The sequence below is a fragment of the Rhinolophus ferrumequinum genome, chromosome 9 (assembly GCF_004115265.2).
Source record: "Rhinolophus ferrumequinum isolate MPI-CBG mRhiFer1 chromosome 9, mRhiFer1_v1.p, whole genome shotgun sequence".
NCBI lineage: Eukaryota > Metazoa > Chordata > Mammalia > Chiroptera > Rhinolophidae > Rhinolophus > Rhinolophus ferrumequinum.
Window position 1 is genome coordinate 77,069,366 of NC_046292.1, and position 14,528 is coordinate 77,083,893.

The 14,528-nt window shown below is 37.3% G+C and overlaps 1 protein-coding gene across 1 annotated transcript in view; it reads left to right on the forward strand.

Moving 5' to 3' along the window:
* Positions 1-14,104, forward strand: part of KIF13A (kinesin family member 13A) — a 34,915-nt gene extending 20,811 nt beyond the window's left edge. The window contains exon 3 of the mRNA XM_033114957.1: positions 13,710-14,104. Coding sequence (XP_032970848.1) covers positions 13,710-13,722 — 13 coding nt within the window. The 3' untranslated portion in view covers positions 13,723-14,104. The remainder of the gene's footprint in view (positions 1-13,709) is intronic.
* The last annotated feature ends 424 nt before the right edge of the window (positions 14,105-14,528 follow it).

The following is a 14,528-nucleotide window of genomic DNA, read 5'->3' on the forward strand; positions in this document are numbered from 1 at the left end:
TGAAATTTTCCACTGTTTTTATGAATTTGATTTACTGGTTCTTTAACTAAAGATTAGGTTCAGTACTTTTTATTTTCTTTGCTTTTTCTACATTTGAGGGCAATAGGGTATAAGGTACAGTTTCCTGATGTCGACTAAAATAAGATTTTATAAAACATCCTTTTAGGCCAATAAGTGATCCTAGCTTCTTAAAAGTAGAAAATTGGACTTATTTGAGTATCATTTTCCTTTTGTCTACCATTCTGTGAATGCATTTTGTAAAAATTAAGTAGCTGCAATATGAACAGCTAAAGGAGAAGGAACAGAGTTCATGGAGCTGATTTACTCGGAACTGAATTGGTTCCTGGATAGTATTCTTTAAAATCAACTTTATTGAGGTATAATTTACCTACAACAAAACACATCCATTTTAAGTGTATACCTTCTTAAGTTTTATGATTGCGTACACCTCTGTAACCACCACCATTACGATATAGAACATTGCCATCACCCAAATACTTCTCTTGGACCCTTCAGCAGTCACTGGTAATATATAATTTTCATACTGTAGAGTCTTCTCTCCCTATGTTATTTCACATGCCACTGTTACACTCCCTCTGCCCCATTCTAGTGGGCAGCAAAGGGAAGCAAAAATCCTTTGATGTCTACACCCAGTGCTTATGTAATTTTACTATACAGGGTAAGTGATTGTCCTTCTGAACTTGACGTGCAGTAGGAGAGAGGACAGACAGACCTGCAGTTTAAATAATTGAATCATGCATATATGTAAGACACTTCGGGGCTGGCTGATACTTTGAGCTTGGTTCTACTCACTGTATTGTCATTAATAAGCCAGGACTAATTGGAGAAATCAAATTTGAGTCAAGCATGAGGATAATTCCAGTTGAAAGGAAAAGTATTGATTGGCTGTGTTATACGTCCAACATCTAGAAGCTGCAAGGAGAGTGAGAGAGAGAACCATGGGGAATTTGTCAGGTCAGAATACACAAAACCGTCGTGCCCATTCTGTGGCCGAGTGTGTGCCTGTGGGTGACCTCTAGCTTCGGGCAAACACACATGCTGCGCCCACACCAGCATCAGCTGTGCCCCAGGGTGGGGCCAGTGGACAGATGGCTGTGTCCAGCTCTGCCCTCCCCCGCCACGCCTTTCTGGCTCCTGCCTCTTCCTAGCTGTGTTCACCTCTGCGGCCTGTGTCCTCTGTTTTTTTGCCTCTGTTGCCAGGTGCTGTCACAAATCTTCCCTGGTCTGTACTCTTTTGTGGCCTCTTTTGTGGTTTCCTGCTTGCTTCTCTCCTGTGTCTCAGCCTATGCAGGAAAAACTTGACCTGTTATAGCTACTTCAAGCCTGTTCTTCAATTTATTGCCATATTTTCACTGAATCTAAAATGTTATCGGTTATGAAGACGTATTGGTGTTTGGGTGCTACAAAAGGAAGAAAAACTGTTACTAATTGAGCCATTAAACCTTGATTGTAAGATATATCCTAATTCTAAAATGTGATTGAAAGACAGTCTCACCAACCATAGGCTGAGTGATCCAGAACACAGACTGGAGCAGAGGGGCTTAGAGGGAGGACATCCAGGGTGAAGGGAGAATAAGAGAGGTCATTTGAAACACAGGTAAGACAGCCAGTGTACACGGTAACTTCTAGTTGCTGGAGGTAGACCTCCTTTTTGACTGGAGGACCCTAGAAACCCGTGCAAAGAGGAAAACACTATCAGTTATGATTGTCTATAGCAAGAAGACAAACCAATTGCTCAAAAGAACATAGCCATTCTTGTTACTAAGTCCTGGATGAAACATGTCCTTATCCTCTTACAGTGTCATTTAGTGAACAAGATCCTTAACACTCTCTACCATAGTCACTCCCTTCCCCCTAATTTTATTGAGGTGTAATTGACATGTAACATTGTGTAAGTTTAAGGTACACGTGATGTTGATTTGATACATTTATGTATTGCAAAATAATCACCACCATAGCTTTGGCAAATACTCCATCACATCACATAATTACCATTTCTTTTTTGTGGTGAGAACATTTAAGATCTCCTCTCTGAGTTACTTTCAAGTGTATATTAATAATGCAGTATTTTTAACTATAATCACCATGTTGTGCATTAGATCCCCAGAAATTTAAATACAGTCGTTTTGATTAGTCTGTTTTGTCTGATTAATTTATGGTAGTCAGTTGGTAAAATATTATAAGTGCAGTTTGCCTTTCATGGTCTGGCCTAATTCAGGGATAGTATAAAGAGAGCTTAAAATAAGCTTGGTGCGTGTTGGGCCGATTGTGTGGTCGTTTGAGGTCCCGACGTCCTTGCTGGGGCTTGGTTTAGCTCACATCTTCATAACTTGCTTTATATCAGTTGCTTAGCAACTTGCTTAATAATTTGCTCCACATCAGTTGCTCCCTCCCACCGTGGTGGTCCCCGCTCCTTATCACCCCCTGTCCCCCACTCCAGCAAAGCCCATCCCCTTGCCATGCCCAGATCTCACTGAGTTGCACACCCAAGTTCTCACTTGCTTAGTTTCTCCAGTTTAAAATGCTTTTTTATCCTCCTCTCCACAAACTCACCTTCATTATTAGTTCCTTGTCGATGATTCAAACTGCATCCTCCTCTGAGCATCTTTCTCTGACACTTGTCTTAACTTCAACCCCCTCAACATTATTTAGATAATTTTGATCATGTCATCATGAACTTGCTTATTTGCTGTTTTGTCATTTAAAAAAAACACTGAGTTACATGGTAAGCTTCTTGAAAGGGTTTAGTTTCTTTTACTTTGCAGCTTCATAGATGTCTAGTGTGGGAGGGCACTGGCCAGCACAGGGAAGGAATTGGTGGTATGTATCCCGAGTTCTGTCCTCAGTGGGGAGCTCCATGGGGGCTTTCTTCCCAGCTCCTTTCGAGTTTACTTTGCCGTTTCTCTGTACTACTCTATGATGGACACCACAATTCCATCACAGTTCTTTACTTTCTCTTATTCTCCTGAGAATTCTTTACTTACTCTTTTGAAGAGAACATTTCTCTCCTGAAGAATGACATCAGAAGTATTTATCAACCATTTAAAACTGTGGCTCTTTTGGATCAACTTAAAAATCTCACATCTCTCTGAGAGATGGTATTCTCAGATAGCCTCTGTGGAAAGGAAGGGGGCGGAGCTCTGTAACCTCTCACCAACTATAATTGATACAAGACTATCCTGTCATGTAATAGTCTTGAAGGCTATTACTCTAAAATAGTCACTGATTTGTTGGCCAGCCTGATCACATTCATAAGTGAATATTTAGGTTATTAGAACGAAAAATGTTGCTTGTGGGAGAGTTTTGCTTAACAAAGATGACTTGGTTTTGAAGGTTAACCCTGTTATTTTCAGTTATTATTAATTTGTTAAGTTTAGTCAACAAACATTGGTGCCCAGAAGTTGATCCATTGGTGTTCTCAGTCAAAGCAAAATCCCAAATTATTTTTCATGGCTCCCCACTCATGAACATTTTTTTATTTTTAATTTCTTATTGACTCATGTTTTTTTCTTAATGAGTCTACCATGTTGGCAACTTTTAACTCCTAAAGTTTCTCTACTGGTTGGGTAATCACAAATGCCATTCAAAACGAATGCATGTTTCTAGACGCGGACCATATCCTCTTGGGGAGAGCATGTTGGTTGGTGGGAACTGAGAGCTTTTAATTGCATGAGGAAATCTACCATTAGATGTCCCTGATTTTCATGTTTATTTTTTGGTTAATATGGAGATTTAACAAACGTAATTGAAAATGATCTGTCCTGTTTGAAGAGGGGTCCTCCCTACTTCAGGCAGGATACATCTCTACTTGTTGGGGAGAAAGCTACTGGTGTAGAAGAAGGTACTGAGATCATCTTGTTTGAGGGTTGTTTACAGTGACTGCCTGTTTCTGGCCAGTTTATTTTTCTAAGAATAAAACATTCTTTCCTCTCCTGCTTTCTAGCTCCTAACTCGGATGTGTTCATACAGAGAAACATCTGGTATTCCGAGAATTTTATTTTTAGTGGCAACTGAATATTTTATAAAATTCCTTTTACATTGCGGCTCCCAAACATGATGTAGCTCAATTAATAAAGAGCCATTTGCAAATATACATAAAATGCATGGTTTTGTGTGGGTGTCATTGAGTTTTCTGTGCAGGCTCTCTAAACAGAAATGAGAATGTCTCTGGAAGCTCCAGAAGCTCGCACGAAGCTTCAGGCATCCTGCCAGTTTTGCTAGTCATTGTGTATGTAGCACGAAGCCTTACAGTACGTATTGAATGAATGATCAGGTGTATGTAGCTCCTTAAACAGTGACTTGTAGCTAGCCTACCAACATAGTAATTTTTTATATAGAAATAACACAAAACGTTAGCATTGTCAAAATAATTTTGTAATTGGATTTTTATACATTCAAGAAAATAGTGGATGAAAATCAGTTTAGCATTTGTACGATTGAAACCATGAAAGTGGATTAGATGGAGTACATGAAATTAAAGTATAAGAATAAGTCACACACCAGGAATTAATTGAAAATATCACATTATACATTCAAGGTGAAGAGGAACAAATTGGACAAACTTTTCCAATTTAAAATATAACGGGTAGTTGATGGGAAAAAGTATATTGCAGTTAGAATACCCAATTGGTGAACACTTTGCCTCTCAAAATTCAAGTAACAGCTGTACTACATTTATAGAGAATAGTCTATTAATAGCTTGAGAACCAGTGTTATAAGCAACAAACCATGTATTGGGACATTTGTAGACATTTTACTTCAGGTACTAAGAAGTCTGTTGTATCTAGTTTTCACCAGATATAGAGTTAGATTTGTACTATGTAGAACACCCTAGGCAGATACAGTTGTTCTTAAACAGCAATTATAAAAAAACATTTCTGCTAAGAGGAATGGTGGTCCAGAGATAAAATTTTTCGGGGAAGAGATTTTGCAAGGCACTTCAGTCAGTATCTTTTGAGGAATTTAGGTTGGTCATCTGGAAATAGTAGATGAAATTAATGTCAGTGAAGACATTACAATTGATTAGAGTGGTTGGTGATTATTCTTTGGTTAAATACCTTATTGTACACAAGGTATAGTTGTAACTAGATGAAAGCTTAACGGCTTGTAGAGGCAGTTGTCTATTATATGAAGAGCTTTCTATTTCTGTGTCAGGTTATTGGACAGAAGGCTGCTTCAAGAGCAGGGTTTAGTGACAGCTTTGAGAGACATTTGACTATCGAAAATGTTCTCTGTGAATGTTTCCTGGAGGAAGACTGGCCCAACAGCTCATTAGAGTGTTCTTTTAAAGTTTTTTGAACGTGTGTGAAGCCACTGTGATGGTAAGCGTCATGAAAGTGTGAACAGGAAGGAAAAAACTCTTATCTGGCTGTTAGATACTCCGTACACATCGTGTCTTCAAAGAACAAGAACTCCCCTTCCTTCCCTTTCACTTCCTTAGGGCAATCATTTTTAAAAGTTGGAGTGTATCTTTTGAGATAGAGAGAGAATATAGTATGTATTCAGGCACCTGTGTATATATGTATGTGCATGTAATTTTACATAAATAAGGTCATCTATATGAACTGTACTCTAACCTGATTTTTAACTTAACAGAATCATGCCTTTCTTCCCATGTGAATCCATATGAGGTTACCTTGTTCTTTTTAACTACATTTCTTTTTTTAACTTTGTTTTATTATATGGATGAATGATAACTTACTTACTCAGTCCCCTATTGGTGGATATATTGATGGGTATTGATGGATGACTTTTCACTATAAACAATGTTCCAGTGAGCATTATTCTATACTTTGCCTTCTTCAGTAATTTTTTTCTTAATATAAATTATGTAATGGTGGTGATGACTATATAACTCGGTGAACATACTAAAAATCCTTGAATTGTGCACTTTGTATGGGTGGATTGCATGGTTTGTGGATTCAATCGGGAAAAGAATATGAGCACTTAAATTTTAAATATAAACTGCCAACTTGCTTCTAAAAAAGTTGTACATAAAAATATTTTTGGAAGGCTAAAATATGTCTTTTAAGAAAAAAGATTTGATGAAAATGAGGCCTCAAATGTCCATCAACTGATGACTAGATAAAGAAAATGTGTTACGTCCATACAGTGGAATATTATTCTGCGCAATAAAGGAATGAAGGGCTATTATATGCTACAACATGGATGAACGTTTAAAACATGCTAAGTGAAATAAGCTAGTCATTAGGGACCACGTGTTGTATGATTCCATTCATGTGAAATGTACAGAACGAGCAAATTCATAGAGATAGAAAGTAGGGTGGTGGTTGCCTAGGCCTGGGGGGACTTGGGGAAAATGGGGGAGTGACAGCCAGTGGGTCTGGGGTTTCTTTTTGGGTGTTGAGCATGTTCTACAATTAATTGTGGTGATGACTATACAACTCTGTGAACATACTAAAAATCATTGAATTGTACACTTTATATGGGTGGATTGCATGGTATGTGGATTATATCTCAATAAAGCTGTTACTAAAAAAAATTGAAGCATGGAGTGAATTGCACAGAGCAGACATGTAAAACGGATGGTCAGGAGAATGCAGCTCCTTAGTGACTTGTGGTGACCCACGCATTAGTCATTCACAGCCAACAGCATTGTATTCTGTAAGTCAAAATTAAGAACCATTTTAAAGTCCCTCAGTAATAGAAGTTTTTCTAGGTGGGTGGGTGAGAGATATTTCTGATCTGTAAGTATTTTTTAAATGTTTCATTTGGATTTGTTTAAGTATGATTAAAAGTGTTTTTGAGGATTATTAGGCAAATACAGATAAATTCCTAAGATTGAGAGGTCTTTATTGCTTTGTAAGTTTGTTAGATGCTCAACTGTTGAATAAATAATGCTTTTGTTAAAATTCCATGGAGCAGTCATCCAGAAAATAGGGTATAAGAAAGGAATGTGTGTTTGTGTACATATGGTCTACTCTGTGTTGGTCCTAAAGAGTTTAAGAAGGTAAATTTGACCAATGAAAACCATAATTACACTGCTTTGTTTTATAATCCATTAATAAACCTTTTTGTAACATCACATGTATTTGAGTAATTATATTTTTAATCTTCTCTTTCTCTAATCAAAAATAAAGTTTGCACTCAGATTTGTTCAAATCCCCTCTGGTTAGAATTGAATCAGGTTGCTCTCAGCTCTTCTTTTCCTTATTATGTTAGGAAGTAGAGATTTGTAATTTGTATTTATGCTGATCAACAGAAAAGATCAGATATGCCACACTCTGAGCCTCTGCCAGATGTAATTTACATTTGAACAAGTATTTATAAAAGAACAAGGATTAAGTTAAACAATTAGAGCAGTATGCTACAGACTATATCCTAGGAAAGCTATTTGGGTCAATAGTTTTTGTCTTCAACAGACCCTTGCATTGTGTGTGCCCAGCAAATTGGTTGTAATTAATAATTGTTTTAGTGCAAGTCTTTGGGAAAAAGGGAACTAACTGAAGTAAGTTTGTGACTGCATTTTGTGGGAGTGTGTCATATTAGTTAACCAGTGAATTTTATTAACATGAAAACCTTTTTATAATTCTTACTGTTCAAGTCCACCAGTAGTATACTTGTTATCTCTTAACTGTTTAGTTTTGGCCTCGCCTCTTAATTTGTCATTCTTTGGACATGAAAGCTTGAGATGGCAATTTCTTTTAAACCTTGTATACAGTATTATGACAATATGTGTAGTACAGGGCATTTTAAACCGGGGTCAGTGAGCCCCTGAAATTAAATGTAAAATGATGTGTTTGTGGATGCATGTGTAATTTCCAAGGGTGAACATTCATATCTTTCTTTGATCAGAATTTCAAAGGTTTTTACAACTCTAGAAAATTAAGAACACTGGAGTCAGGGATATTTTATGGCTGTGTTTAGAAGCATGTTTTTCTTTTTCTATCCTAACTGCTTTCCCCTCCTTAGGAGACCCGCAATAACAACAAAATGCATTTAGAGACCCCTTATATAGGCGAGGTCTCCAGACTGTCACAGTTGCTTATACTAAAGTGGTGAAATATATCAGCAGCTGCCTGGTACTTCTCTAATCGCTCAGTAGCCAGAATTAAAATGTTGTGGGTGACTGTAATTCATAGCAGGAAGGCTTTTGTGGTTACTATAATAAATACTAAGCAGAGCCTTCCCCAAAGCCTTTGGTCACATGCTTTGCCTCACTAGTAATTAACTTATCAATGAACTATGGTACACTCTGGTGACTTCTCTAAAAGATTTATACTTATGGCAAACGAGGGCATGATAAAATTTTTTTTTTCTTAATGCCAAGTGCCTTTTTGACCCAGAGAAAGCTAATGTAAATTTCTAATGAGCTGTGATGTATAGTGGTGGGTGAGTTTCTGCACGTCCTTTGAGATGGCATTCGCTCCATCTCATCTGGTCTTGTTTTTCCTGAGGTCATGTCGTACATTGTACATTTGTCTTGTGTGTTCATATTGAATATAAGATTGTAAAGCAAGAAGCTTGTTTAGTTGGAAAGTATCTGTTAAAGTGTAGGTTTTGCTTTCAAAGAGCTTATGTTGTCCCGCTATTGCACAGTCCTGCTATATTGGAAAAGGGCGCTTGGGATAGAATACATGTGTCAGGTTTTGGAACAAAAGCATTTCCTTCAATATTCATGCAGCATAACTTATTTTATTTTTGAAAATTTGCAGTGCTGAGAGAGTGAATTGATTTCTGTCATTGTTTTCAAAGTTGGGAGACAGTGACTCCTTGTATTTTTTTATTTCCCAAAGAAAATGATACTCTTTTTAAACAGAAATTTGTGAATCTACAGTGTCCTCTCTGAAAGTGCCACTACTACGTTTGGTGCTATATGAAACCACTTGGCTACTCAATGAGAATTAATTTTAGCCCGGGGCACTTTAATAATGAATTTAAGCCTGTCCTGATGCTTCTTCATTCCAGCACCTCTGGTCTGAGACCAGTAGGAGGGAGCAGGTAACCCAGTTATGTGACTCATTACCATCAAAAATTATCAGACTAGGATTGAGGCATAGAAAGTGTGCTCTCAGTATGAAATGTTTCCTGTGCTGAGTTTTTAGTCTCTTTTAACAAAGTTTTGAAATTTTGAAGTTAAGGAGGAACCTGAAAGCAAAACAGTAGCCTTAATTATATTTGTTATCAAATTTTGCTAAAACAAATTTGTTTTTTCCATTGATGTCTTTAAAATAGAGATATTTAAATTACCTCTATTTAAAAAATTTTTTGAAACATTACATGTATAATAAAGGCGTACAGTATTTGTATATTTGGTTTTAACACTTAAGAAAAACCATAAATACCTTCTATCACTACCCAGTTTGTACTCATTTTGAAGCCCCTTGTGTGACTTTCCCAATTCCATTCCTTTTCATGGCCCCTGAAAGGAAATTACTATTTTGAATTTTGTGTGTTTCTTACCCTTAATTTTCTTTGTAATTTAATTGCATTTAATTTTATGTTTGCCTGTTTTTGGTCTTTTTGTAAAGGGAACGATACTCTTTGTACACCCCCCCACCCCCCCCCACACACACTTTATTTGCTCAACTTTTTTGCAGGGAGGATAGCTTTTTTGGGGTACAATGTAGATGTAATAAAATGTACCCATTTAAGTGAACAGTTTGGTGAGCTTTGGTAAATATATAGAGTTGTGCAACCACCTCCGTAGTCACTTTTGTTTTTGAGATTCATTTATCTTTGTTGATGCGTGGAGCTGCACTTTATTCACTTTTGCTGTTGTGTGGTAAATCCGTTGCATGAATACACTATATCCTTTCATCGTTCATGGACATTTGGGTAGTTTCCAGGGTTGCGCTTTTATAAACAGTGCTGCTTTGCACATTGGGATTGCTGGATTGTAGGATATGTTCAGGTTAAACTTTACTATATGTATGTAAAATTGTGTTCCAAAGTGGATACTGGACCACCATTAGTATATGATAATGATGCTACTTATGGTGATAATACTTAATATTGTCAGACTTTAAAGTTTTCTTTCAGTTTGGAGCACATGAAATGCTATCTCATAATTTGCATTTCCCTCATAACTAGTAATATTGAACATCTTTTCACATATTCGTTGGCTATTTGCTTTCTTTTGCAAAGTGCCTGCTCATTTTTTGGCCCATTTTGCTTATTTTATTTATTTATTTTTTTTGCCTTTTTCTAATTGATTACTAGGAATTATTCACATACTGTGCATATTACTCTTTAGTCATATGCAAATATTTTTTCCCAGATTGTGGTTTCTCTTTTTACTTGGTTTTAATTTCTGTTGATTATCAGAAGTTCTAGTTTTAAAAATACTCAAATCTACCCGTTACTTTTATTTAAGGTTAATGTCTTAAGTCTCTGTTTTAAAAAGTCCTTCACGACCCAAAGGTCATAAAAGTACTCTCTTGTATTTTCGTCTACACATTTTAAACTTTTGCATTTCACATTTAAATCCTTAGCATTAGTTTTTAAAAATATGGTATGAGGTAGGGATTCATTTTCCCTCCATATAGATAACCTATTGCCCCAGCACTGTTTATGGAATAGTCCAGCCTTTCATCACTTATCTGTGATACTAGTTCTCGCATATAAGGTTTCCAGATAACTGAGGATCACTTTCTCAGCTCTCGATTCTGTTTCAGCGTCCTGTTTGCCCATCCCTGAGGCATACCACATCCTCTGCTTTACTGATAACTACAGGGCAAGTTTGTTCTGCTTTAGGGGTAGCTTGATCCTGCTTAAAGATTTCCATTGAAAAACTGTGTTGTGATTGCCCTGGACGTACAGCTCAATGTGGAAAGAACTGACATCTTTACAGTATTGAATTTTCTAACCTGAGAAAATGGTGTATCTCCTTAAAAATGAATCCTCTGTTAGATTTGTGTCTAGGCCTAGATACTTAAGATTTTTTTTTTTTGCTATTGTAAGTGGTTTTAAAAACTTTTTTATTGACATAAAGAATATGATGTATGCATTTTCATATATATGTGTATATATAAATGTACAGCTTGCTGAATTTTAAAACTAAATACGAGCACCCAGATCAAACAGAACATTAGCAGTTCTCTAGAAACCCCCCTCCTGTTAGTTCCCCATTACGGCCATTCCCCCAAGGGCCGCCACTGTCTGAACTTCCAAAAGCGTGGGTCAGTTTGGCCTGTTTTTGTACTTTATGTAAATGAATCATAGAGTATGTATTCTATATCTGGCTTCTTTTACTCAGTGTTATTTTTGTCATCTAGTTGTAGTCGTAGATTGTCATTCTCGTTGTGTAGTATTCAATTGTGTGAATATACCACAAGGGGTCATTTTAAATGGCATTTCTGAGCTTTTTGTTGTAGCTTAGAATAATGCCATTGGCATTAGTATATGCTCATTTTTATAGGCAGTAACTTGCTAATTTTCATTAATTCTGATATCTCTTTGCAGGTTTTGGACTTTCTTTATAGACAGTCACATTATTTGCTAATAATGATAGTTCCCTTTTTTTCCCCTGGTCCTTATAGATTTCATTTCTTTTGATAGAGAAAAGAAACAAGCATACAACAAATCAGATACAAAAATCATGGGATATTTATTTTATGAATAAGTTAGGTTTTCTGTAGATTTTGGAAGTGAAAGTGAGCTGGAATTTCTATTGTGTTTTTTACGGCTTCAGGGTTCTGCTGCCTTCCAGGGTCCCTGTGTTTTGGGAGGAGTAAGACCACAGGTGGTGGCTTTGTCCGTGGCCTCTGGTTTATATGTGTTCAACTGGAGATGAATCTTTTGTGGGCGGTCTTGACAAGCTGTCACAATTGATTACTCTCTTCTTGGTTTTCACAATTGGTTGTTCTCTTCTTGGTTTATCAGTGCAGCTGGATATCCAAAAGATGTAGGGGGGTGGTAATTTGTTCTAGCATATATGTTTGTTGTTTTATTGAATGAAAACAGGTTTGGGTCATACTGAATCCAGAGAGACACAAGGCAGCCCCCTGTCCTGGGTCTGCATCTGAAGGACTCCAGTGTATATGGATCAACTGAAACTTCTAGAAATAGGGTGAGGTTTTAAAAGAAAGTTAAAGTCACAAAAGTCTTGAATCACAAATTGCCATGTGATTTCTCAGAAGGCGACAGTGATAAAAGCAGTAAAGCTGACCTATGAACTTTTAACAGGGTATTTTTATACTCACAAATTAAAGCTGGATCGATCACCTTGTATAGTAATATAATTATAGCCTGTGATGCTGAGTAGTGAGAAAAGCCTTTAACAAGTATGTGATGATTAGAAAAGCATGTATTTCTAGCTCATGCTTCTGTTCTCCTATGTGTGAAGGGTGGGTGCTCTTTCTGTAACATGTCAGCCGATGTCCATGGACATCCCAGTGGGATCCCCTGGCACTTCTACCCCTCCCAGTGGAGTTGTAGGCTCCAGTACTATTTGTCCTTAAGTTATGGAATTTAATTAAATACTATGTAAATTGCTGAAAGCCAAACGCAGAAAGATGTACTATCTCTGAAAGACAGGATCAGGCAGGTGAGTTCTCAAAGTGTGGTTATCACACCAGCAGCTTCAGCGTCTTCTGGGAACTTGTTAAAAATGCAGCTTCTTGGGCCCCACCCTAGGCCTGCTGGATTAGCACCTCTGGGGCTAAGACCCAGAAATCTGTTTTACCAAACTCTCCAGGTGATTCTTAAGTATGCTGACATTTGAGACCCACTGCACTAAAAAAGTATTGCAGTTGAATTAAGTACAGGAAGGAGGGGGGATTATCAACGTATAAGAGGCTTCTGCACTCGTATTGTTTTTTAAAGATCTTTTAGTTCTTAATCCTCTTTAAGAAAACAGAAACTGAAAATTGTTAGTGCACCGTGGTATAGTTTACATAGAAAAGAAAACTAGACCTCCATTCAGCGGATGATTCTCAGAGAAATAGCCTTTGCCTCACATCTAAGGATGGGTGAATGAATGTACTTTTATGTGGTATACATTAACATAAAAATGTTTAAAAGTACAAGCATCAGTTTTTATGATTTCCTGCTTTACTGTAGGTTTTAAATTTACTGTCCAGCTCCCAAAGACAGTACATAAGAGATGAGGGCTTTGGTTGTTTTTGATAAATCTCATCACCAAGGCTGATAGGCCTCCAGTATGTGCTGGAAGAGCTGCTCAGCCAGTGTCTGGTCTGAAATGTGTTATCTCATTTAATCTTTACCACAACCTTATGAGGTCGGTACTCATTTTCGGGGTAGGGTGGGGCTCAAATTTAGGGTCATACTGAATCCAGAGAGACACAGGGCAGCCCCCTGTCCTGGGTCTGCATCTGAGATTGAACAGCTAATTAAATGACAGCACCAAATTGAAACCTAGGTGGGCTGCAGGTTGTTCTGCTGGTGGCATAATCTGCATTCAGTGAACAGAAATGTGTATATTGATAGAGAATGCCTTGCATCCCCGAGTGTAAAGACAAATAATTTAGTACCTATGGCAAGGCCTTCTAATTCTTACCATGGGCTTGCCCATGTGCCAACATTTCCAATAATAATGGTCCTAATGAATCGTATGTACAACCCATCTTTTTCTAAATCACATGTGAGGTGAATGTCTGCTGAATTGAGCATCAAAGCAAAAAGCAAATGTACTAGTTTGCTAGGGCTGCTGTAGTAAAGTACCATAGACTGGATGGCTCAAATAACAGAACTTTGTTTTCTTACAGTCCTGGCGGCTAGAAGTCTGAAATGAAGGTGTGGGTTGGGCTGGTTTCTTCCGAGGCCTCTCTCCTTGGCTGTAAACGGCTGTCCTCTCTCCTGTGTCTTTACATGGTCATCCCTCTGTGCGCGCTCTAAGCTCTTTTCTTATCAAGACACCTGTCATATTGGATTAGGTTCTACCCTAACAACTTTATTGTAACTTAATTACCTCTTTAAAGACAAATGATCTGAGGTACTGGGGTTAGGACTTACTTCAACATATGAATGGGGGGTAGCAGGGGAACCACTTAAGCACATAACAGCTAAGATGCTTTTAGGTAATTAGGGTTTCCCCAGAAGGTCACGGTCTTTGATTTGAGATTTGAATGTCCTTGACGTCTCTTTCTTTAATATAATTAGAGCAGAGTTCATGGAACCAGGCTGTTTGAAATCCAGGTGCGAGCAAACTAGCTTCTTAATGGCTTTTAGGAGAGTTCCGTGTTTTGCCGTGTATAATGCACACTTTTTTTTGCCCAAATTTGTGAGGGAAAAATAAGGATGCACATTATACATGGGTAGTACTAATTCTGTATCTATATAAATGTTTTAAATTATTTTATTTATGCTTATGAGTTAAAAGTGTAGCTCTAGAAATCAATAATGATATCCATATGCAAAATAATACCCTGAAATATGATAATTGATTTTGTTGAATTTGCAACGAACTTGCAATGACTTGCAACGACGAAGAGTTTGTGGTCTTCTATGATGTGTAAATATCGTAAATTTGTTACTGGTACATAAAATTTCTTGTACCTTGTATCTGTTCTTGTGTTTTGTTGTTG